General features: G+C 49.0%; 1 protein-coding gene across 4 annotated transcripts in view; it reads left to right on the top strand.

The window, feature by feature from the left end:
* ARHGAP32 (Rho GTPase activating protein 32) overlaps window positions 1–25,828 on the top strand; it is a 171,828-nt gene that overhangs the window by 120,898 nt on the left and 25,102 nt on the right. For 3 of the 4 annotated variants that reach the window (XM_053996897.1, XM_053996896.1, XM_053996899.1), the window contains one exon: window positions 14,464–14,613. In XM_053996897.1, coding sequence (XP_053852872.1) covers window positions 14,464–14,613 — 150 coding nt within the window. Of the gene's footprint in view, window positions 1–3,212; window positions 3,265–14,463; window positions 14,614–25,828 lie in introns of those variants that run through there. The other variant, XM_053996898.1, reaches the window with a different exon arrangement.

The following is a 25,828-nucleotide window of genomic DNA, read 5'->3' as shown; positions in this document are numbered from 1 at the left end:
GGCCAGGTTGGACAGGGCTTGGAGCACCCTGGAATACTGGAAGGTCCCTGCCCATGGCAGGGGTGGGACTGAATGAGCTTTAGGGTCCCTTCCGACCCATTCTGGGATTTGATGATTCCATACTCTGTGACATGAGATACCTGGATGTCAAATCTAGTTGCTGTTGGCTTTGAATCAAATCTAATCATTTTAAGGCATTCCATGCCATGATGTGCTGCTCTGTTAGGTTTTTTTTTAATGCCCCACTCTATTTTCATCTATAATTTCTCAGCAACACCCCTTATTTTAAAGGGGTTTTTGTTTATTTGTGGGGTGTGTGTGTGTGTGTGTGTGTGTGTGTGTGTGTGTGTGTGTGTGTTGGGAGCAGCTGACTGCAGGATAAATCCAGCTGAGGATGAAGCAGCATTGGAAAATCCTGGCTGTCCAACTCCTAATGATGGCTTGAACCTCCTTCAGTGGTTACATTTGCAAAACCAGAAAGCAGAAGAAGCTACAAGCTGCACTAATAACATTCTCTGGGTTGCTTTGCCTTCCCAGTCCTTCTGTCTGAAATAACTTTTGGAGGATAGGGTGAATTTCAGGACTGAACTTGTGACAGGCACACAGATGGACCCTTTTTTTCTGTGGTTTCAAGTGCCTGGGCTTCTTAGCTGGGTTTAAAAGATACTCATTATCTGTTTCCTCTGCTCCATGGCAAGCTGACAAACTCCTCAGGAGTGGGGAATGCATCTCTTTCACTAGCTAAATTAAAAAAAAAAAAAAAAAGGTTAAAATTGTCTGGCAAAAGAAATTAGAACAGAAAATGAGACTCGTGTGATTATTTTATTATTTCCAATTGAATATTCAGATGCAGCAAAAGACATGGAAGTGCTGTTCAGTGCAGTGGAGAGTACAGACCCCTGTGCAGGTGCAGAAGGTCCCAGGTGCAGAGGAGTCACATCTTGGTTGCTCAGGTTTCACTCCTAAAAGAAGGGCAGTTTCTAAGAAGGATTAAAGATTTTTCTTTACAGGAAACAAAGTGCAGATGGGGTAAAGGTGTGTCATTGTACACCAGGTAGTAAAATACCTCCTCAGAGCAGTAATTTGAAAGGTAAAACCCAAGCCTGAAGGTGAGGCAATTCTGTGTTATTGAGGATGCAGCTGTTAGATTCCTGCTCTGATTAGCAAGAATAGGATTGGGCAACTCCTGGCCTTAGTTTGAAACTGAGCACCAGCAAAGTGTGTGAATGGGGGGTTCACCAGCCTTGAAGGAGTCTTCCTAGCTAAGCCTGGCCTACAGGAAAAAGAAAAAAATACTATATAGGGAGCATACAACACATCCTGGCAGCTTTGGGCAGCTCAGTGTCTCTAAGTCCTAGATACTGCTTGGAATTGTATGTGCATTTTGCATGTTAATTTGGAATAGCATTGCTTCTGCTGTATTCATCTGCATTGGGAATTTCCCAGCTTTGATCAAGGGGTTTGGTAGGAAGAGCATTCCCAGAATGGTGAGTTGGTACCAGGGAGAAGGGTTTGCACTTCGAATTATTCAGAGAAAAGTGCGTTTAGAGGTCGTGCTTGGCTGCTGAGGTAAACCCAGATGTGATAGTGTGCTCATTGTCCAGGCCAAACAAGTCCAGCAGTGAATACCAAGTGTACAGAGAAGCTGGAGAGCAGGATCATCGGGAGATGTGAGTCAGCAAATGATTGTGAAAATAGCACAGAGGAGAAAGCGTGAGCATCCAAAGAAATGAGTTTTCCCCTCCTGCTCATCAAGATACCTGCAGATAGAGAGGCAAATTCCTCCTTAATCCTTCTGACTCTGAGGTTGCCCACTTTTAGCTGGCAAGCTCAAATTTTAAAGTGGGTGACAGCAATTACTGGGATTGATGAACTGGTGTTAATGGGGGAGCTCGAGGAGGTCAAACAACACCATGGAAGAACTAATCTCACAGACCTGCAGCAAATGCAGGTAAGGTACAGCTTCACTGGCACTAGGAAAAGGCTTGGCTGAGGCTTCCTGCCCTCCTGGCTCTTGTTCCTGTTTCAGGTGCTGGCTGAGGCTGGGCAGGGATGGCAGTGCTGGAGTCAGGTCAAGTCCCAGCGTCTCTGTGCTCTGCCCTGGGCTGGAGCCTGGCTGGAACTGGGTTACTGGGAAATGATCCTGTCACTTTGGCTTTGCTTTCAAACAGCACAACTCCAGGAGAGTTTTTAATTGGGTTTGTTTTCAGTGATCTGATCATTGATTCAGTTCAATGCCAGCTAGCCCCCAGACTGGGAGGGGACACTGTTCCTGCGATGACATTATCAGGAACACGGTGGGTGCCAGGTGCGGTCCCTGGGGCTGCGGGGCCCAGCCTTTGTCACATCTGCAAGCTGGGACGTGCTTCCACCAGAGCACTCAGGCCTGCCCGCTGTGTCTCCCTTCCTTCTGGACATGCTGGGACAGATCTTCAGTGTGGCCTCAGGGATTTGCAGTGGCTGAGTGATAGTGATGGTGGCACTGATGTGCCCCTGAGCTGCCCGTGTGCTTTCCTGGACGTGCTCACAGGCTGACGGGGTGGCACCGGGCCCGTCCCGGTGGTGGAGGTTCTGGAGCAGCCACGGGTTACATGGGGCAAACCTTCGGTCAGACCTTCCCAAAATCCTAGGATGGGTCAGGCTGGAAGGGACCTCAGAGGGTCACTAGGTCCTGGCTCCCTGCTCCAGCAGGGCCATCCCAGGGCACAGGATTGTGTCCAGTGGGTTCTGGAATATCTCCAGTGAGGGACACTCCACACCCTATCTGGACAATCTGTTCAGTGCTTGATGATTGCACAGGGAAATTTCCCCTCACGTTCCTCTTGTCCTGTTGCTGAGCACCAACGAGCACAGCCCGATTCGTCTTCTCAGCATCCCCCTTCTAGATTTTTATAGCTGGGATTGTTTTACATCTGTATTTTAGACCTTCCAGAGACGAGCAGCCGTGTGCTGCTTCGTATCCCTCCCTGCCCACCCTGCGCCCTTTGCCCGGCCCTGGGAGGGGCGGCAGGAGGGACACGAGGGTCCCGCGGCGGTGCCGGCCCGGGGACAGCGCCCGGGCGGCTGCGAGAGCCGGGGAGGGAGGGAGGAAGGAGGGAAGGAAGGAAGGAAGGAAGGGAGGGAGGGAAGAAGGAGGCACCTGCGGAGGAGGAGCCGGGGAGGGGCTTGGCAGAGCCGCAGAGGCTGCGAGCGGCCGGCGCGTCCCGCGGATCCCGGCGGAGCCGAGCCAGCCCGGCGCGGGGACCCGGCCGGGAGCAGGGCCAGGTGAGGCAGCGATACCCCGGGTTACCCGGCCGGGGCTCGGACAGGGGGCCGAGGTGTCTGCGCTACTTGTTGCTTAGTAACTTACCAGGTACTTAATGTGTGGGGGGGGGAATGAGTGGCTTTGGATGAGGATTTTTCTTTCCCGGTGGTGGTGGTGCACCGGGAAAGAGGCTCTTGGTACATACTTTACATTGGATACTGGCAAGGAATTCCTCCCTGGGAGGGTGGACAGGCCCTGGCACAGGGTGCCCAGAGCTGTGGCTGCCCCTGCATTCCTGGCAGTGCCCAAGGCCAGGGGTTGGACAAGGCTTGGAGCAGCCTGGGACAGTGGAAGATGTCCCTGCCCATGGCAGGGGTGGCACTGGATGGACTTTAAAGTCCCTTCCAAGCCAAACCATGCCATGATTCGATGGTACTTAACAGCCCCTGGTTGGGCCCAGGTGCCGGGCTGTGCTGGGCTGTCCTGCCCAGGACACTACCTGGAGCAGAGCTGGTCCTGCACGGGCGCGATGCCGTCGGGGTGCTCAGATGCCTCCCTACCTGGGATCATGTTTTCAGCCAGGTGAAATTATACCTGGTGTCAGTAATTTCTCTCTCATCCCTGGCTGCTGGTTATAGACCTGTGCTTCTGCAGTGGGAAAAGATCCTCTGGGATCCGTACCCTTGGGCAGATTCCTTGGCTTGGTGACCAAATACCGATTAAATTTGCATACTTACCCCTTTCCCCCTCCTTGTTAATTGTTTTACTTTTGTTTCCCTCTAACTAATCTCTGCCTTGAGGTTTCTGTTCCACCTTGCTCCACACTAGGTCCATAGTTGTAAATTGTTTTATTGGATTTGTTCTCAGGTCATGGGTGTGTAGTAAACCGGAGCTGTTAAAGGGAACCTCTTTCATGTCCGGGATGATTTGTGTGAGGATTCCCACCCAGATCCCAGCAGAGAAGGAATTCCAGTGTGCACACCCCCCCACCCCACCCCAGCCAAGATCCTGGGGCTGCAGGGCTGGAGTTCAGTGCCTCTCTCTCAGATTTATACCTCCCTCCCAAAGAGGCAGCTGACAGAGGGAAGTGTCTACAATTTAAATTTCAATAGATTTTTGCATATCACTTTATCCTTTTGTCTTCCCTCCCTTCCCAGACTGGCACATTCCTAAGCATTAATATTATTGATGCTGTTGGTCAGGAGAAAGGGGTTTCCTATTAAAACTGCCAGTCTATTGTTTGCTGGAGCCCTGGGGCAGGGAATGCACACTCTGGAAAATAAAATTCCCAGGGAAAGATGTTACTGTGATCACAGTAGACACTTTGCAAGTAGCCATGGCTCATCTGTTCATATTTGTTCAGAAAACCTCCTAAAAGCCAGAGCCCATTTTAAGGACTAAATGCCCTGCAGGATCTGATTATTTGTGACAGAGAAGACAGGAGGCCTTCCCTTTCCCCTCTTCCCCGGCCTCCTTTGTTCTGGGTACCACACAGGCTTGATAAAAGAGGCTTATTTGAAATCAAGGCTCTGCACTGGGAAGTGAAAGGAAAAGAATATAAAGCAGGCAAAACAATACATTATCTGCATTCCTAAGTCTTAAAAAGCAGATTTAATTCACCTCAAATCCCCAAACTTTTAGGTCCAATTTTCACTTTCAGTGAAGTTTTTTACACTTCTTTAGCTGTGTAAGAAGCATGTATGTATGTGAAAATGCAATTTTTATCCTCTTTTAGCTATTGTATCCTTCTTGTGATGTGTAAAGTGATTGTAATGTGAATGAAAACAATTTTCTTTTTATTTCCACTCCAGGTGAGTGGAAACTTAATTTCCAAAGGCAGAATTATCTCAGGGGTTGATAGTGAAAGTATGAACAGTTTAGGAAGTTAGGGCTGTAAATAGGAGAAGAACCGGAGCAGTATGGATCTGGGAAGGGTAGGTCACTGCAGTTTGGAAGTAACTGGTCTGAGCTGGAAACACTTGCCCTCGGGCCAGTGAAAATGAGAGAGGCAGCCTTTGGGAAGGGACTGGGAGAGCAGCAGGGATGTTGCCTGTCATACTGGGAGTACCACATACCTCAGGACAGTCTGTACCCAAAGCAAAGGCAGTGCCATGGGCATCAGGAGCAGCGAGGCAGTGTGCCTTGACCCAGGCCTCCTCCTGTTTCCAGGGGGATCGCTTATGCCCCTTCCCCATGGAATCAAAAGGGTTTATTCCTTCCCTGTGCCTTCCCAAGGCCTTGTGTAAGAGCAAACACCCTCTTGCTGTGGGATCGAGCTCCATCTGCCAAACTCCTCATTATTCCACTTGTGTTGTTTGTTGATTCCTGCCAGATCCTTCTCCATCGCTCGCCCCCTCCCACTGGAGCGGGCTGGAGGAGCGTGGTGCCGCCGTCACGGCGGAGATCCCGGCCCAGCTCGTGTTGGAATGGCCTGGGAAGGCTCCGGGCTGCCTGCCTGTGTCCAAAGCGCTTGCTGTGATGCAGGGTCAGCTTAGGTTACTGTCAAGTTTTTGGAAGCTCTCCTGCAGTGCTGCTGCCACTTGCAGGAATTGCGTGGGCGAGGCTCAGCCAAGCTGCAGCTCCATGGGGCTGTTGGGAAGCCTTTTAATCAGGGAAGGAGCTGCATGGAGCACAGCTGGACTGTGAACTAGGCAGAGCAAACTTGAAGGCACTTTGCCTTCAAGTCAGTGTGAGTTTGGGAACAGTCAGCTCTTGAGTCCTCTGAGGCTGTGGCCACTGAAGCCAGGAGAAAAAATGTTTGGTTTAGATTGTCCTAAAGGGAGGTTGAGGTCGTCCATTAGGCAATTCCATCCATATGGATAGCTAGCAGCTCCAGTCAGCTCCAACAGGGAATGTGTGGCATTGCCATCACTGTCTCTCTGTGGATCACATTCCTGTTGGTGATGACTGGTGAGCTGGAAAAGCTTCTGGCAGAGATGGCCCTGCTCTGGTGTCACCCAGTGCCAAGGTGACGTCTTGCCTCTTGAGTGTTCTTCCATTTCTCCCCGAGTTGCAAGTGTCTGCAGAGTTACCCAGCACAGGGCGCTGGTTGTTGGTGTTCATGCTTACCCTTAATGCTGCTGCCCCAGCTGAGGTTCCAGAAATTCCTTTAACCAATAGCACCCTTCATGGGCCACATCAACACAGCCTTTGGGGTCGTTCTGAAATTGGGTCTTCTCAAACCATGCAAACTGTGTATCAGAGATATCCTCAGGTTACATTGTCACATCCTCTTCAGTGGGAATGTAGGGTTGCACACAGGCACGTTTTGGTGTCGAATCTCAAATCTTTGGGTGTGGTGTGAGCTTGGGCATGTGAAGTCAAACAATCCTGACATGCCAAAGTGAATGTGGGTAGGAGGCTGACACCATCTCCCTGATGGGCAGATCTGGTGTTCAGTTCTGCCTGTGATGGTTACCTGAGTCAGAGCAGCCTTTCTAAAGGATCCTCAGTCTCCAGGGTAGGTGAGATAAGCAAAAGGACTGCATTAAGCTCTGCTAGAACACAAAGACTTAGCTAGAATGAAAGAGAAAAAAGATATTTCAAGTGTCTCTCTGGATATTTTTCTCCTAGCTCCATGTTTCCCAATTTGCTCCCCTTGTCTCCCAGTTTTGCTGCTGGCCCTGTGACCTCTTTGTGTCACCTGAGCTGCTGACCTGTCCTAAATCTCTATCAGTTTGTTTTCAGCTCCCACTCCTTTTCCAGACTGAGGCTCTAAGAACTGGTTTCCTTTGCACTACAGCTCCATCCATCATTATTTCCTCCCCCAGTTACCTGTCCCAGCCTGTCCCTGCTGCATCATCACTGGGACTCTGTTAGTCAGCACTGTTGTTTTTTTTCCAAAATACAATTTAAACTTGTTAATAGAATTAATAGATTGACCTTGTCAGCCCTTGAACCTTTGAAACCTCTCTCATGTCTCTCTTAGCCTTCAGCTACGTAAATAACTGAATTATATCTCCTGGCCATGTACCGCTGCCCCGGGGCAGGTGTGCTGTCCTTCAGGGATTAATTCGAAGATGTCCTGGGGTCTCTTTGTTCAGGAGGTCAGGTATCATTTAGTATCATCTTAGTGCTCCCTTGTGGTCTTAGATTCTGTGCAAAGATCAGTCATGTCTTAAGGCTGGAAAACAGCACAGATTTCTTGGTATCAGACATATGTGATAGATTTTTGCATCAGACTAACCTTGTGGTTATCATTCTTAAGCCATTACAAACACTCAAAAAATTTGGCAGAAGAGCACAGAAAGAGGTTTTGCTGTTGTACATTAGGTCCTGGTTCATGTCTGTGTTTTCTCACGGCCATAAAGAAACTTCTCCAGGCAGTTCACTCTGTAGATGATCCTTGTGCATGTCACCACAGACATGTGATTTTAGTTAAATGAAAGTAGCCAGCTACCATGTTGGTAGCTTCTGGATTTGCAGTGTGCTGTCTCTGGCAGAGGAGTGACCAGACCCAGATGCAGCAGAACTGAAGGAATTGTGTAATTGTGAGTTGCCAGGCTGGTGGATCTCTGGTGCCAGATGTTCCTGTGCTGACCAGGAGGAGCCAACCTGAGCCAAGGGCTGCTATTGGCAGGAATGGGGAATAGCTGGAGTTGTGCTGAGGTCATTGCACAGACACTGCCCAAAGTATGACTGCAGGGGCCTGGGCAGATGCAAGAGATGCAGCTTCCTTATTACCAGGCTTTGTAAATAAACAGCACCAGCTCTTATCAATGACCTACTTTACTCTCCATATGTGTGGGGCTCTCGTGGTAGCTGGAACTCTGTCCTTATCCTTGGCTGGTTCGTGTCTTAGCTAATTTGAATGGTTTTTATTAAATTACACTGAAATTAATCACCTTTAACATATTTCTTCACTTCAGAGCCCAGCCTTAACTGATGGCAGCCTGGCACAAGAGAAATGCTGCAGCATCAGAAAACACAATTTATTTTGCTCTTGTTTATGGCAAACCAGTCACTACACATTTATGAAAGTTATTGGAGATAGAAAGATATTTTTAGACTCTCATATCTATGGAATTTTTAATTATCTCTTGAAAATCTTTATGCCTGCTGAGGGAGCCCAGTATAGACATTAGTGAGATTGTTACTGTGTTGGTTGGTCCTTCTTCAAACCCGGCATCCTGTTCAAGGACTAAGGGATGGTGCTTGGTGGTGCGTGGTTCCACATTCTGCTTGGGGTTTTTAGGGCTGTGTAAATGAGCTTCCAAAATAGAATGTGCTGTGGCAGGAGGGAAGGAGGAAAATGTCTTGTTGCTAAGGAACATGACAGAGAACTGGGAGATGTGACTCAATTCTTGGCTTGGCGTCACTTCTCACCTCAGTGAGACGTGGGTCTGCAGAGTGGGTTTTTCTGAGTGTGAGGCGATGGATATTGAGTATATTGGCTGATGTTTTCAGGAGAGGTTGGGGTAACTGCTGCTCTGTGGGGACCCAGCTGGCCTCGCTCTGCTCCCACCCTTCGGTCTGATCCTGAGTGTGCAGAATCAGGAGCGCAGGAAATGTGTGGCAAAATCAACCCCAGCTTCTCATCTCCTGATTCCTGGTGCTGCTCTTTTTTCAGAAGAGTCTGTTGCTTCTCCTTCTCTCCCTGCAGCAGTTTAATTTTAGAAGAGAATGGCTCTGGAGGGACTAATAGCCTAGAAAAAATTTTGCCTGATTTGCTGTAAATGTCCTTTAAGAGAGGATGGATTTCACTTTTGTTTTGTAATGCTTTTTTTTATGACATTCCCACACCTTTGTCCATCTTTGATTCTGTGCCTGCCAGTGCAGTTTGTGGATTGCTGTGGAGCTCTGCAGCCACACATGTTATTGTTGCTTTGGTCTGAGCACCAGGCTCCCCTCACAGCAGGGGCCAGCTGAGTGCTGTGACCTGTAAAATCACTGGGAATAACATAAACAAACAGGCTGCCCACCTACTGGGAATGTGGGTCAGCAAACACCCTCCAAGATTATTCTCTTGGAGTCCCAAGTTTTGCTGACCCTGCATCAGAAAACGTGGTGCTGTTACCCTGGGAAGGGGGTTTTGTCAAACCCGAAATATGAGTGCTACCAGCAGGGAATGAGACAGGTGCTCTTTGTTTGTGGAACAGGAGCTTGTTTTCCCTTGGCAGAGGATAATGAGGCTGCAGGGAACAGGCAGAGAGCTTGGGAAATGGGCAGAGGGCTTGGGAAACAGGCTGGGAGTTTGGAAGGGTGTCCTGGAGGAAGTTGCCATTGCCCTGGATGGGGCTTGGAGCCACCTGGTTTAATGGGAGGTATCCCTGCCTGTGGCAGGAGTTTGGCACAAGATGAGCTTTAAGGTCCCTTCCAACCCAAACCACTCTGGGATTCTGTGTTTAGAATCTGTTGCCAGGTCACCATTTGCCTGGATGTCCCCTAGCCTTTGGGAAGAGGCAGGATGAGTCAGCTGGGAGATGCTGTCCTGCTGCAGGGTTGGCTGGTTTGTGTTTTGTTCTCAAGCCTTTGTCTCACGGGGCTTTTCTTGCTGAGCAGAACAAATCTGGGGACACAGTAAGGCTGCATTTGTTTGTTAAAATGGTTTTTCCTGTTTGGTCTCTATGATCCAAAGCCAAGGAATCAGAAGGAGACAGTGCTCTTTGCCATCCTACCTTTCCTTCTGTTGGCAGCACTTCGGGAAATTCTATTAAATATTGCAGTGGTCTTGGGAAGGATTTTGTGGCCAGACATCACTTGTGGAGTTTGGGCTGAGCCACGTGATGCTGTTGGACTGTGCTGTGAATCCCAAATAACTGCATCCCTAATGAATCCATGGGGCACAGGAGGGATCAGGACCAGGGGGAGCAGGTCGGTTCTGGGCTGTCTCACCTGGGCTGGCCCAGCTCTGCCCTAAGAGCACCAGGGGCAGCAGATTATTCCTAATCCAGGTCACGGCAGTGGCTCAGCTCAGCCTCAGGGAATGGTGTGGGGACACCCAGCAGTGCCACTGTAGGCTGAGCTCAGAGGAAGGCTCAGGAGTCCTCAGCAAATCCCGAGGGATCCATGTGGGCTTCCGGGAGGGTGAGTTGTGCTGACCAAGAGCGTGAAGCTCATGAGGAGCTGATGCTGGCACAGCTCTCCAGTAAAGCTGAAGAAAGCATGTCCTGAGGGTGAACGAGCCTTTCTTTTAATGAAGAGGTTGTTATTTAGTAGCTTTTACCAGTGTCAGGGGGATTTGGGGCCTCACTTGCACCACCAATGCTGGTGGTGTAACAGCAACAGCACTGCCTGATCCTGAAATGTTCCTGGGGGAGGTACTGGGCAGCTTCCCAGAGCCACAATGAACTACCTGGCACAAGGATTCCTTTTCCTTCCCCCTCCCCCTGCCTCACCATGTAAAGGCTTTGGCCAGCACAGTTATGACAGCAAAGGTGGGGGGAGATTCTTTGTGCTCCTAATTGACATATTTGTGCCAGCAAAAGTTCAGAAGTGGTCCAGACTCAGGTGGGTTTTTTCAGATGGGTTTCATTTGGGTTTTTTTTTTTTGCAGCCAGGCTCTCTCCACTGGATGGAGAATTTTCTATGCTTCTTCAGGCCAGGATATTAAGCCAAAACTGCCTTTCTGAGGAAAAGCAGCCCCTGCTCCTTCTAGGAAAGTCTCCGTTTCTTGGTAAACTATGCGCTTTATAGTGGTTAAGTCTGAGGTGGAAAGTAATATGGATAAATGTCAGAATTTTTGTTTAGTTTGGTTTGGCTTTCAGTTGGTAACTTAAAGCACAGCAACCATTTGAAATTGTCTGTCAGTAATGCTGGTTCTCAAATTTATTTCTATGAACACCTCATGTGGAGACGCAAGCTGTGAGTGGATCCGCTCTATCAGGTCCCTGCTTTATTAGAGGGACAATAACAGTAGGAAAGGGTTAGTTGTTTTATCCACATGTGCTTGGTTTGTAACACTTGTAGATTTGATTCAGGTCTAAACCCTCTGCCTTGATTCCTTGGTTTTCCTACAGTCACCATTTCTGGGTGCAGAGCAGTTATTGGTGCAGCAGCAGGAGAGCACTGCTGGCTGCTGCTGTCACTGTCACCTGTGGGGCAGCGAGCTTCGGGATGGATGTTTTGGAGCAGAAAACACAGATTCTGCAGCTTTTTTTTTTGCATTGGTGCTTATCCAGAGCCTGGGTCTGCTGTGCTGCATTCACCTACAGCAGGATGCAGCAGGAATTAATCCCTCGGATGTGTTGGTGCTTTGAGGGTCGGTAATGCCAGAGGGGGTAGAGGGATCCCACCTTTGGTGCTGCTGCAGGAGGCAGCTCCTGAAGCTCAGGAGCAGAGCTCATCCCTCTCAGACACCTACCTGCTTTCCCTCCTTAATAACCGGTCAGCAGGGAAATGACTGCTTGGATTTTCTTGCCATTCTCTTGTTCTCCCCCACCCAGCAGAAGCCTGAGTGAATCATTCCTGCCTGGGTTCAACCCTCGGAGCTGGGCTCAGCCTCAGAGAGGTGATCCAGAGCAGGCTCTGTGTGACCAAGGAGCCGTCCAAACACTTCCACAGGCTGGGAACAAGGGAATTTCTGGTGGCTGCACCTGCCCTCACAGAGTTCTTGGCTGCTGCAGCACTTCTCTGTGTCAGGGAGTTTGTGGGAGTCTACTTAATGGTGCAGAAAGCAGGACAATTATTTTAACCTGCACTGAGTGGCTTAAAGGCAGAACAGACTTACTGTTTTAAAAACTCAGCTCACTTTTCTGGTCAGTGATGCCAATACCAGGCCAAGTACATCTTTGGACCATGGAAGTGCACCCATTGCAGGTTTATTTTTTTCTGGTTTTAGTGCTGAGGTGACACCCAGAAGTCACTTGTTGATCTGCATTAGTAGTAGAATTTCTTCGGGACTAGAATTGGATGCATTTTTCTCCTCTTAAAATCCATTCTCTGAAGGGCTCGTTTTTCATTAAGTCAAGCAAGGTGCATAGTATACAGAGTGTGAAATGATTCAAGTGGATACACACATATTAATGATTGCTTTGTTTGGATTAGTAGGTGCTCCGTTTGCCTGCTGTAAAAGCATCAGTCTCTGGTCTTTCCCCTCCAGTGGTGTTACCACAGCAGCCCGAGGGTGCTAACCTTGGAAATTCCACACTAATCAGGATGAGACTGTCTCCATTTATCCTTCAGCTGGGCCGATAGGAAGTGATAAATGAGCCCTTATTTTCCTGTGATGATGGATATAACCAAACCCCATCCTAACTTTGTTTGGCATGTCAGCACAATCTGTTCCTTTATTGCATGCAATTAAAAAACCCATCAAACTGCAAACACTCCTTTAATTAAAGCCCCCACAGCCACAGTTTGTCATGCTCAAGGTTCCTGTGGATGTTAAATAAATTGGGTTTGATTGCTGAGGATGCAGATGTGGGGTTTGGTGGGGATTTTGGGATTTCAGGTATTCAGGTGGTGCTGAGGATCAGTTTAATGTTGTATTGCTACATGGGACTTCGTGCAGAAGGAGAAGTTTGCTTTCCTCACATCAGTACAAATTTGTTAAGGTCAGTGGAATCAGGTTTATTATATAAATATAAATATATCAGATATATATACAGATTATTACAGTTTATTAGATTATATATACAGTTTACAGATTATATATACAGTTATTACAGATATCGACAGAGAGACCATGTCAATGTCTGATAAAATGGAAGGAGAAATATTCAGCTGTGTGAAGGGATTAAAGCATCCTGAAACATAGTGTGGTATAACCACGATCTTGGGACAAGGTTTCCATGTTCCCTCCTTGAAGAACCCTCTGAGTGAAGCAGTGCCCATCCATCTCTGCTTTGCTGAGTCCCAGTTTCAGAGCTGCTCTTTGTAGTTCACAGTTCATAAGGCAGCAGAGGTGACACTGAAGGGATGAACCTTTGTCCCCAGGGGTCTTTGCTGCTGTGGAAGGTGTTACTGTGCTGATACTCGATTGCAGTATTTGTGCAGTATTAATGCAGATGGAATCCATGGTCTTTGTTCTTTCCTGCCTGGGATGAGAGGGAGGAGCAGAGGAGGGTGATTGCTGCTGCTGCTGCAGGAGCCTTTACAACTTCCCGAGCTGCAAAGGCTTCCTACAAAGCACGGCTCTTTGTACCCAGCAGTTTGTTCCCTTCAGTAAAGCTCTTCTGTTGAATTAAACTGCTTTTAAATCGTGTACACAATGGCACCTTTGTTGGGGAGGCTCCGAGGGCCTCTGGAGGAGCATTGACATTCCAGGGCATTGTTCTGCTCCCATTCAACCTGAGCCCGGCCTCTCCTGCCAGGGCCAGGTCGTTGCTGTCACCCACTGCTCTCCTTGGCCTTGCACCGGGGTTCAGCTCCTGAGCAGCTGGTTTTAGCAGAGGGACCAGAGCACAGCCCGGAGGGACAGAGCAGGAGGTGGGAAGGTGGCTCCTTAGCCACATCCTCCTCTCTTTGGAGGCTGCTTGTCTTCATTCTGGAGAAGATAAACTGCATCTCTTCAATCAGCTGCCTTAGTGACCTGTTCAGTGAGCTGGATGGTGGAGTCCCCATCCCTGGAGGTGTCCCAGGGACACCTGGATGTGGTGCTCAGTGCCCTGGGCAGGGTGACAGGGTGGGGATTTGGCACAGGTTGGATTCGATAGCCTTGGAGGGCTTTTCCAACCTCAGTGACTGTGAGTCTGTTTTTATTTTGTGCTGGCTTGAGAAGGGAGCTGCTGAGGCTCTGGGGTGGTGGCTGTGCAGGTGTAGTGAGGGACAGTGAGGCCCTGGTGTGCTGGGAAGGCAGGTTGGGTTCTCAGGGAGCTCTGCCTGCTCAGCCTCAGAGGTTATAGCCAGCCCTTGGTTCTGCAGGGGCCTCAGACCAGAACGAGGGCCAGTCACAGAGCTTTATTTCTGTGTTTAGATTACACACTGGTTTGCACAGGAGATTACCAGATTTCTCAGTTCAGCCTCATTCCCTTTCCCAGAGATGAAATTGCCCCTCCCAGGTGCTGCCCACCATCAGCATTTCAGGTGGCTTCTGCCTGAAGCTGCTCTGCAGGAAATGTGTATTTGTGGCAGTCCTTCATTCCAGCTCGCTCCTGGTAACTCCACACTAGCCAGGGGTTGGGACAAAAGCCAAGTCTCTGTTTAGTGTCAAACCTTGGGATCTGTTCCTGTAAATAATTGATATTAATGTTACTACAGTTGTTACGTGCTCTGTGGAAGGAGTTGTGCTCAGTGGTTGCCAGGTGTGGAATGAGCTGGTTGTTCCTTGTCTTGTGCAGTGTCGAAGAAGCACGGGAAGCTCATCACCTTCCTCCGGACATTCATGAAGTCGCGCCCAACGAAACAGAAACTGAAACAGCGGGGGATCCTCAAGGAAAGGGTGTTTGGCTGTGACCTGGGGGAGCACCTGCTCAACTCCGGCCATGACGGTAAGAAACAACCTGCTCCTGAGCTCTTCCTCTGCTGGGAATTTGTCAGGGTGACCGTGGCTGTTCAGGGTCGTGCTGGAGGACAAATGTGTGACACAAATCCATGGCTGAATGGGAAACTGAGGCTAATGAGAAGCAACCATTGTGCTTCGACATGGGAAGCATCATGGTTCAATGTGGGAGCCCTGAAGCTGGCTGCAGCTCCTGCAGATGGGTTTTCAACCTCTTCAAGTCTTCAAATTTTTTTTTCCCCAGGAATATAAGCTTTATTTGTATGTCAGTGTCAGTGATTAATTAACAGGCATGTTAAACCCCTACATTTCTCTTAACTCAGTACCTTTGTATGATTCTAGCACAATTTGCAGTGTAAATCCTTCATCTGCCTTTTCCTTGGGTTTCATAGGATTTACAGGAATTAATTGGATATTGTGTTTCCTCACAGCTGACTTTTCCTCTCCATTCAGGGTCCCTTTTCCCTCCCCATCAACAGTTCAGGGTGGCAGAGGAGCAAACCCCTCCATTCCAAGAAAGTACTCTTCCTGGGATGAACTTAGATTTCACGGGCTCTTTCCTGCCTTTTCCCTGTGCCACCTGCAGTCCAGGTTCCTGAGGTACTGAGGAGCAGCCAGAGCACTGGGCTGCTGTCCCAAGTCCCCAGGCTCAGCAGTTCCCATCGGGAGCTCACACCCAGGGATGTTTGGGAACACAGCCTGGAGCAGCTGTGGGCTGTAGGTGGTTTGCCCAGGAGTGAGGCCATCAGGAAAGCAGTGATGGGATCTGTTGGGTGGCTTTGCAGCCAGCAGATCCCTTGTGCCAGAGTTGTCCATCTGGCGTCTCCCAGCTTTTGTGTGCAGGCAGAGGGAGAAGTGACAGGATGTATGGGGCAAGAAAGGAGTTTCTCTGTTAAAGTTGTTTTCATTGAGTCTTCAGACTTCTTGTTCGTCCAAATGCCTTTTGAAAAAGGGCTGGCCAAGGGCAGGGAGGCATTTCTTGCTGTTTTTCCAGCTGATTTGGTTGATAACAGAGATGTGCACTCTCTCACCTCACATAAAAGTGTTTCACTAGCAGCTGGTGCAGAGCATGTGCTTGTCCTTAAGGAGTCAGAGCTGTGGCAAGGCTCGTTGGCTCAGCTGGAGCCAGCAGAGATCCTTACTGGGGCTTGCAAAGCACCAGAGGTGCCTTGGAGTCAGAAACAGGCACTGACCCATGTGGAACTGCATCAGGAGTAGGTAATTCACAGCACCGGGTGGCTCTGGAGCTGGTTCTATGTACGTGCTGTGGGAGCACTCCTGGAGGAGCCAAGCCAGCAGAGTGAGCTCATTGATGGGAAGGAGGGAATTCCCTTTCATCACTGTCCTCTGCACTGACTTCTTTCCCCTGGCTTCAAGGGTGGTTTATTTAGCATTCAAAGCCACATCCTGAGCTGAACTAAACTGCTTTAACTCCACTGGATATTCTTGTTTGACAGTCTCTGGGAGCTCTGTCCTTGTCTCTCCCCACCATCCTACACATCAGGGTGACACTGACTGGGCTGTGCTAATGAGGTCCCTCAGCTCAGGAGTCACCAGCTGCTTTCACCCTCGATTTAATAACCCTTTCTTAACTCCCTGGAGTGAAGCAGATGCAATTTGAGTGTTGCCAACAGGGGCATGACTCCATTTCCCACAGCAGGATTCTTGTTTTCCATGTGATTCAGCTCCCTGACCTGTATTCCAAGTGATGTAATCCCTGGGATGGGGCTCGTGGAGACATTTCTGGGTCTGTGCATGCACAGCATTTTAAGAGTCACTCCTCCTGTAGCATTACTGTAGCTCAGTCTGGAGCCTCTTGCTGTGCTGACCTGCTGAAAGGGGCCTGAGGTGAATTTCAAAAGCTGCTTCTCATAATAATAACATCAAGTGCTTTTTCCAGGAGCTCAGAGCATGCTCTGGCTGAGCGTGGTACCTGCTGGTGATACTTTGGAATCACAACCTAGAACATGGGAGTTCAGAAGAACAAAAAGGACCCAATGCATTCATTGATTTGTTTAAGCTCATGATGGTTTTGTTGGGTCAATGTCCCATCCCCAAAAATATTTATCGGGCCTGAAGGAGCAAATGCCACTGTTCCTAGTGATTGCAGTGAGTGAGAAGGCATCATGTGCACCTCAAAAATGCAATATTGAAATAAACTGGAGTTATGCTAAGAATTTTCTTAGTTACTAGCTTTGTGAAGATGACAAATTGTCAAGAATTTGCTGAGAAACAACATGAGCAGCCTATATTCTGTAGTCATGAATCTCTGAAACTGTGCTCATTTTTAGTGAGTGGGAAGTGGAACGAGAGAATAAAACGGATAAAGACAAAAACTGCAATAAGTGTAACATTTTTTAAATAAACCCTGCACCGAGGCAGCTGGCTCAGATTACTTAGTGAGGAGAAGAACATCTTTGCTGTGTACCCAGAGGAGATGTACAGACACAGAGGAGATGTTTCACTTACTGCAGTACCTTGTCTTTCTGTGGGCTCAGCAAGTAATCCCTCGTTCTGCATCCTCTGAGCTGCTGTTGGGGGGAGGATGAATTTGGCATGGGATGCACAGGAGGAAAGTGATGCAGGAATGTGCCCTGGTTTGCTCTTAGGGAGCAGGAGCCCTGGGATGCCATCATACAAAGCTCCACGTGAGCAAAGTGTTTCGTGGTTCTCTGAGCTGGGTGTTCCCAGGCAGCACCTGGTGGTGCATTTTAGCTGCCTGCAGCTGAGGCAGTGACTGCACTGCAGGGAGGTTTTCTGGAGTCACTGGCTGAAGACCCCATGGCTCAGAAAAGGACTAAAATCCCACTGAGGATCAGTGATTTTTATTATTTGCCTGGGAATGTGGCCCTGGCAAGGGGCTGGATAACCCAGGCCCCAGTTCTGGGCTCAGAGGTTCTGTGACCCAGTTCCCTGGATGGGGCTGCAGGAAAGCCCTGAGTGTCACCTGCTCCCTCCTCCTGCCTTTCCCAAATCTCCTGGGTGTTGCCAGGAGCCAGGTGCTGACCCAGGTGGGCCTTTATGGCTCTTAATGCTAACCACGTGTGCCATCGTGGCATCGAGTTTTTGGGATGGGCTCTCCCTGCTGGGAGGTGCCTCCCAGGCTGGCAGGACAGAACCTGCAGCTCTAAAGATCAGGATATGATCTGTCTGTGCCCAGGTTTCTCCCCAGGGAAGGGTTTCTGGGGAAGGCAGGAGGAGTGCAGCAGCAGGCTGGTGGTGCTGCTGCCCTGGAGAGGATGTGGCTTGTCATTTCCCTGAATGTCCTGTGTGGATGTGAGCAGGAACACTGAGCAGCTACAGGGAGGGAGGTGAGGATTTAACAAGTGTGAGGGACAAGCAGTGCACCCTAAACTCTCCTGTGTTTCTGGTGATTCCTGGTGGGGACTGTGGTGAGTGCTGGGCAGTGTCCTGGGGGTTGGATTCGGTGTGTTTGCTTTTCAGTTCCAGTTTGGTTTGTGCTGACACTCTGAGCTGTCCAAACAGTACTGGAGCCCTTCCAGAGTAGGAGTTACACCTCCATGAGGTGCCAAGTAGTCCTTCCCCAAATGCCCTTGGAGGTAAGGGGAAAGAGGAAAGGAAGCATTGCTGTCCAGTCTTTTTGGTGAGGTTCTGAGTCATGGGCAGATCACAGGATTATTTTTCAAAATTATCTGTGCTCCACGCTGCTTGGGAAAGAGGGAATTGGGAGTCACAAGGCTCCTGGGCATGGGGCTGGGTATGCATAGGTGTGTTGCTTCCAGTGAAAGTCTCAGCAGGGTGTCCTTTTCTTTTCTCTTGTCACATGTCAGCACTGAATGATGGGCTGGGACCTGCAGGAGTAAAACCAGTTTTGATATGAGGGATTTTGGACTTCTCTGTTGGCAGAGCCTGTGGTAATGCTCCCTTCAAGTATGTTGGTTTGCACAATATTTCTCCAGTCAGCTCCAGACACCCCGTGGAGCCTGCCTGAAGGGTCCTGTCTGCATCCCATCCAGTGCCTTACTCATCTCTTGGCTCCTGCTGGGCTTGGGATACTTCCCTGCTAGGGAAGCGTTACTTGGCAGCAGACCAGGCTCAGCAGGGAGTTGCTGTTTCTCCATTGCTCTCAGAAATGCTTCCAGTTGGGTTGGTGCAGTTGCCACCTGCCTTGCTGGTTTGTTTTACAAATTCAGGGCATTCCGAGTTGGGAGGGACCACCAGGATCATTTGGCCTAGACCCTGTCCCTGCCCAGACCCCCAACAACTCCACCCTGGGCATCCCTGGCAGCGCTGTCCAAAGGCTCCTGGAGCTCTGGCAGCCTCGGGGCCGTGCCCATTTCCCTGGGGAGCCTGGGCAGTGCCAGCACCCTCTGGGGGAAGAACCTTTCCCTAAATCCAACCTAAACCTCCCTGGCACAGCTCCAGCCATTCCCTGTGTCCCATCACAATTTTATGGAGCTGTGAGATACAGCAAATCCACCCCAATCCCTGACTCCTGAAGAGACCTTGTTCTTATTCCCTTTATAGACAGAGATTCTTTTTTTTCCCCAAAGTTTTTCTCTTTTGAAGGAAACTAAATAGAACTTAAATTTAGCCTGACCCCAATTAGCAGGATTGTGCTGGCAGAGGATGTTTGTGGAGTGTGGGAGCTGGTGGAGTGCTGCATTGCAGCAGCTGCATCATGCCCTGGTTCCTGCCTTGGAATATTTGGCCAGGGAGCTCCCCACAGCTCCTGGGGTGTGACATGGGTGGGAGCGAGGGGGAACGTGGTGCTGGGCTGCAGGAAAGGCAAGGCTTAGGGAGCTGGGCATGTTCTTGAAGAGCTGATGGAGGGACAAGGGGTCAGATGGAGCCACAATGCCCACAGGGAGCCCAGGCAGGGCTGGGGCTGCTCTGGGGGGTGGGATGGGTCAGCACCCAGCAGGAAGGGTCAGCACAGGCCAGGGTGGCTCAGCACCCGGCAGGAAGAGTCTGCACCCACCAGGGAAAAGCCACTTTGCTGTTCTCAGAGTGAGGGACTCCTGAGCTGCAGCATGTGAGGGGTTACTTTCCAATGTACTTTTTATTCAAATACTGCTGGGCTCGTTTGCTGGGGTTGCTTGGACTGCAGAACACAGGGACACAGTTTGTTCTTCCAAGCCAGAAGTGTTCCTATCCTCTGTCACTTGTTGGGAATGATCCTTTCTCCCTTAGCAATTGGACTGAAGCACAAGCCAGCCCTGCGGTCCACCAGTGAGGTGGTGTCACGGATTCACCTCCAGAGGTGATCCATCGTGCAACCACAGAGGATTTTGTAGGCTAATGGCACAAGGCTTTTTTGTACCTCTTTATGCATTTGATGCTCGTACATCATCAGCTTCCATCACTGGAAAAGATATATTCACAAATGGAATTTCTAGTTGAAAAGTTTCCTATAGTGAAGGATCTATGCATGTTTTTTTAATTGTTACAAAATGCCCGTGCTGTGTGGTCAGCAACAGGCATTGACTGCTGCTGAAGATGTAAATGCCTGCAAGAGACAAAGTTCACTAACTCACCTTACCTTGCTCCGTGTCTTTCCTGTTCTTCTCATTCTCCACATTTATTCAGAACTAATTTGGACAGGTGGGTAGAATTAAATAAAAAATAAAATGGAAGAGAGTAGCAGAAAATAGCAGATAGGGGATCTGCATCCTTTTATCTGCAGAAGAGCAGCAAGGGTTTGCCAGGGATGGTTTTATTCTCCTGTGCTGGTTCAGATGCTCTTCAGAAAGGTCCATAGCAGCGCCTTGGGGTTCCTGATGACATCATGGCTTGTCTGGGGCCCTCTGGAGTTATCCATTCCTTGGAGCCATCCCCTCCCTGCTGCTGGATAATGTATTTGCCTCTGACAATAATTTATGGCAGAGTTGGGTATAGAGGGAACTGGTACCAGAGCAGAGAAACACAAGGAATGAGATCCTGGCAGCCTCTTGGCTGGGATCTCTGAAAGCCTGGTTCCCCTTAGCTCAGGCATGGGTTTGGCAATCTCTGTCATCCCTTTGGCTCCTGGTATTGATGAGAGGATCTCCTTTTACCAGCTAGAATTGTAATTATAATAAAAGGCTACCTGGCTGGCTTGGCGTCTTTGCCATCCTGAAGGAAACCTTGATTGGGAATTCAGGGCAGCTGAGTCTTACAGATTAAATAATTTCAGTTTTTCTTGCTGTTTTAACTCCAAGAGAGTGAATGTAACCAGTTCCCATTCCCTGTTACTGCCCTGTCCTGTCCATGGCAGGGATGGGACTGAGGGAGTTTGAAGGTCCCTTCCAACCCAAACTGGTCTGGGATTCAGTGTTCTGATGCCCCAGGTGAAATCCCTGCTTGTGATGGCTTTGCTCCAAGGTTTTCTCTTCAGAAAGACTTTGGAGTATTTGCAGAGCTTCCATGTGAAATAGCCCCTTAGTTTTTACCTGCAGCTCCATGGAGTTCTGTGGCAGCTCAGCAGCCTGGCCTGTGATTCCCAGGTATGTTTGGAATTGTTATGCCTTGAATGCTTGCAGCCACATCAGTGGGTTTGTTCAGGCAATAACAACTTGTTCCTGTACAAAGGTTTATTGAAGTGTTGGTGGTGTGTGTGACGTGCGTGTGACATTCCCCTCAGAAGGGTGACATGGGCCGCAGCCATTCCAGCACGGGAGGGAATGTTGGCTCTGGATGAGGCTGGCGGTTGTGTTAGGTGTGCTCACTCTGGGAATGAACCCCTGGGGCATTTTTATGCTTTCAGTAGGTATTTTCAGAGTATCCAAGCTGAAAACCTCCAAGCAGGTTCAGCTCTGGCATCCTGCTATCCCAGTTTTCCTTCTGTCTCTATTTTTAAGCATTTATATGCCTGAAGCAGTTTGTGATTAGGAAACAACCCTAAGTTCTGAAGTTTTTGTTTGCAATTCTCTTTTCTGTTGAGACATTTCTTGTGTGACTTTGGCAAGTCCCTTAAAGTCTCTGTTTCCTTTATGCTTGTTATCCAAGCAGGTGGGGATATCTGGAGGTGATTCAGCTTGTCTACCCTATTCCAGGTGTTTTGTTTTTTTTTTTTAAAGGGAATCCTAACTTCACCATTGAGCAGGAAAAACAATGCATCCTTACTCATCCAGTGATTTTTGTAATGCTCTCCTGGATACCTGGGCTTGGTTGTTTATATATAGAGCTGCAGTTCACAAATCAGGGGTGGATCTCCTTGGTTTCTGACAAGGCCACCTAACTGGGGACACTGGAGATCCTCCTGCTTTGCCTCACTCAGTAGTATTTGTGTACCTCTAAACAGTTTTCTGTCACACACTGAAGAAACACTAGCCTGTCTCAGCATTTTCACTTGCACTTGAGTCAATGTTGTGCACAGCCCTGTGCACACACTGCGTAAATGAGGGAGAAAAGGTTTTTAAGTTGCATTCTGGGGCAGGAATTCTGTGGTACATCTGTGGCTTGACAACCTCTGGGCTCCCAGGTAATCTTAGCTATCCCCTTCCCTCCATCCTGCTGTCCTGACTGTCCCTTTTTTCATTGAATTGGCAGTATATTGAAACCAGGCAGCCTCAAACATGCCAAAACCAGCTTCCTTTTGGTATTTCCTGATTTATAGTAATTTTAAAATTCAAAATCCATCTCCAAAGGACTTGGGCAGTCAATGGTCACAGCTGCACTTAAGAGTTCTGACCCTGAGCTGGGAGCTCAAACCTGTCCCTGCCACCAATTTTTGGCCTTCGGGAACTCATTTGTTATCTCCCATTCCATCTCCAGGCTTGTACAATCAAACTAATAACCCGTATCTGCCCCCAAGGTGCCACAAGGTAAATTCCTGATACCCAGGAGGTACTTGGGAGATTAGGAGTGGGATATAAATATCAAACAGCATTTATCCAAGTGCCAGCACAGGTTGGCACATGACATCCAATTGTAAATGCCTGTAGAAATTAAGAGAATTTACCTGTGTGTTCCCCCTGTATTTATTGTGTTCCTTGGGCTGGGTTTGCATTTCTGATGTTGAGGTGTGTTTTGTGAAGAGTGTTTTAGGTGCCTGAAGTCTTCCTGGATGCGGCAATGAATGTCTGTGTGTGACATCAAAGGCAGATCCATCAGCCTGGAAAAAAATGGGAACAGTTGACCAAATTGGAGATGAGTAGAGAACTCCCCTTGCTGCAGATGCGTTCTCTGCTGCACAAACTAACTGGACAAGTTGATACTTTCAAGACCAATAGTTTTGAGTTATTTTGGGCAAATTTCCAACCACAACAGGCACTGTTATTGCTTCACTATCTGCCCTCCGAGTTGCTGGAACTCGAGATTATTGGGTATGGGGTCAGCATTGCAAAGGGGTGCATGAGATCCCTGTGGAGATTTCCCTTGTTTCGGGGGGACATCCTTGGGGTTGCTGGGCAGGGAACACAAGCCTTTGCTGTTTAAAAAGACCCAGTTTGTCTCTCCCCTTCTCCCTTGCCCTGCCTGCAGCTGTGAGGAGAGGATTCTTTGTGCTTGAGTGACCCTGAGGACAGCTGGGAGTTGAAAATTAATTTGCGTTTCGAAACACTACAGCTGTGGGGGGGAACAAACATGAGGAAAAATGTCACAGCCATTACAGGAATTGCTTGTGCTCTTATCCTGCTGCTCTTGGCATGGGGAGAACTTTCCCCCCCCCTCTCAATTTATTGGAGGGAGTGTAATTAATCTAAACAAGAAAGCTCCAGCACATTGGCCAAATCTGAGTATTAGTAGTGTCTTGTTGGATATTAGGAAAAACTTTCACTGAAGGAGTTGCCAAGCATTGGAGCTGCTCAGGCTGCCCAGGGATTTAAAAGCTGTGGGGTTGTGGCACTTGGGGACATGGTTCAGCCATGGCAGTGCTGGGAGAGCAGTTGGATTCAATTTTTAGAGGCTTTTCCAGTCTTAATGATTCTGTGATATTTTGTATTAAAAACAGTTAAACCTGAGCCCTGGGAAGTGGCTGGGTGCAGCCTGGGATAGGGATTGGCTGTACAACGTCTCCATCATGGACAGTGGACAGGGAGCACTCCTCAGATTCCAGGCTGTCCTGGCACAGCCAGGGGAATGTTGCTGATCTGCCAGGACCTGGTGGACGTGGCTAGCGACCTGCCCTGCCTGGTGCAGCCCGGGGGATTGCTGTTCCCCAGGCCTGAACTTTGCACTTTGCTTCCCACAGTGCTGGCTGAGCTGCCATAAAAGAATTCCGGGCTGAGGAAGCAGAGTCCAGTGCTGCTCCCCCTATGAGCCCTGCCTGGGTCAGGGATCCAGCTCGTGGGTTGTGGTTGGCTCTGCCATGGCTGCACTGTCCCAAGTGCAGAAGTCCCACTCCAGATCAGAACTGTGTGCGGGACCAGGAACCTGGGGCAGCTTGGACTTTACACGACTCATCACCAGTGTGGATAATGTCAGTGTGGCTCACGGCCTGCAAATGAGGGACAGGGAGCTGAAGAATCATGGAATCCCAGCCTGGCTTGGGGTGGAAGGGACCTCAAATCCCACCCAGTCCCACCCACTGCCACAGGCAAGGACTCCTTCCACTAGACCAGATTGCTCCAAGCCCCATCCAACGTGGCCTTGAGCATCTTGAAAAGGAAGGAAAGTGTCTGTTTGGTTGGTCTTGTATTTCTCTTGGTGGCTCAAACATGAGGACAGAGATTTAGGAATGAGACAAAAGTGAGACAAAAGTCCTGAGAAGAGAGTCTTTCAAAGTTTGATGTTTTTCTGAATGTGGAGGGGCTGGTGGGGTCGGTGTGCCTGTGGAATGGCACGTGCAGGTACAGTATTGTGTGACAGAGAGCTCCTCATGCAACAATAAAGAGAAAATCCTTAATCTCTCTCCTCTGCTGCTTCACACCTTTGTGTAACTAAGGTGGAGGGAAGAGCTTCAGAAATGAGAAGGTTAAAGTCACAAGCTGAAATATTACAGGGTTTTTACTTTTTTTTTTTTAAGGAAATATTTGGACAGTTTTTTGGAAAATGGCCTTGATGATCTTAGAGGTCTTTTCCAACCTTAATGGTTCTAAAATTAAGTTAAAATATGAAATTATTGGAGTAAAAGCAACTGTATTTCTTTAAGAGGGGATATTCCCTGATAGGTTTTTACATAACCCCTCATTAATGGCAAGGGAGTTGGGATTTATGTAGCTACTTCCAGATATTTGGAAGTTGTCAGTCTTGGCCAGGCCCAGAATTCCAAGAAAGGGGCTCAGCCTGCTGCAGTGGCACCATTTGTGCTGTGCTGTGCTGGGTGTGTGTCCTCTGCTGGCCTTTCCCCTGCCTGTTCTTCCCAGCTGTTCCCAAAGGCAGCCTGGACAGCCAGGGGTGAGCTTCTCCACCTACATTTTATCTGATGGCTGTTTCTTCCAGTTTCTATCCTGGTGGCTCAGAACAGCCTTTAACCTTCTGTTACTCGGGTCTGGATTTTCCATGTGCGTCCCAAGTCTGCTGGCACTGCGTGCTGGTTGTCACCTCTGGTGAGCTCGGGGCGGTCTGGTTTCCATTCTCCTGCAGCTTGGGCTCCCTTGTGGGTTTGCTATGTGTGGAATTCAGTGAGGAGCAGCAGCCCAGGTGCTCTGGGCCATTGTCCAGCCACAAGGCTTGGCCTGTGGGACTTGCACCACACTGCTGTATTTTGGGAAAATGCCAGTGCCAGAGGGGGTCTGGGTGGGAGGCCTCATGCCCCGGGCTGAACAAACACTTCTGGTTCCAGTAATGTGCTAAGAAAATAAAATAAAATAAAACACAACACAAGCAAGCCTCCCAAAGCCCAGGGAGGGAACATTACAAAATATTAACAAAAAAAAAAAAAAAAAAACCAACAAGATTATAGGAAAGGAAATTTGCCTCATGTGAGGATGAATCAAAATGTTTTTCAGAATGAAAACTATAGAACTTCTGCTTCCTCTTAATGGCAGAGAATTAAGCAGTTAATGAGCCCTCGGAGATGCACTAAACCTTTCAAACCAGCTGAGAGATGCTCTGGAAGGACTTGAATTAATTCCTTTGGCTGCTGTGATGATGAAATGTGCTGGGGTTCCCTTTGGGGAGGCATCCTCATTTGTAGCCCTTTGCACTTTGTCTCCTGGAACCACCTGATGTTGGAGATATTGGAGGGAGGGGTGATTGTTTTGGAAGGGGAGGTGTGTACAGTGTCCATGCAGAGCTGGGTGTTCCCAGGCAGCACCTGGTGGTGCATTTTAGCTACCTGCAGCTGAGGCAGTGACTGCACTGCAGGGAGGTTTTCTGGA

Source organism: Vidua macroura, chromosome 22 (assembly GCF_024509145.1).
Source record: "Vidua macroura isolate BioBank_ID:100142 chromosome 22, ASM2450914v1, whole genome shotgun sequence".
Classification (NCBI taxonomy): Eukaryota; Metazoa; Chordata; class Aves; order Passeriformes; family Viduidae; genus Vidua; species Vidua macroura.
This window is presented reverse-complemented; position numbering and strand designations above follow the sequence as displayed.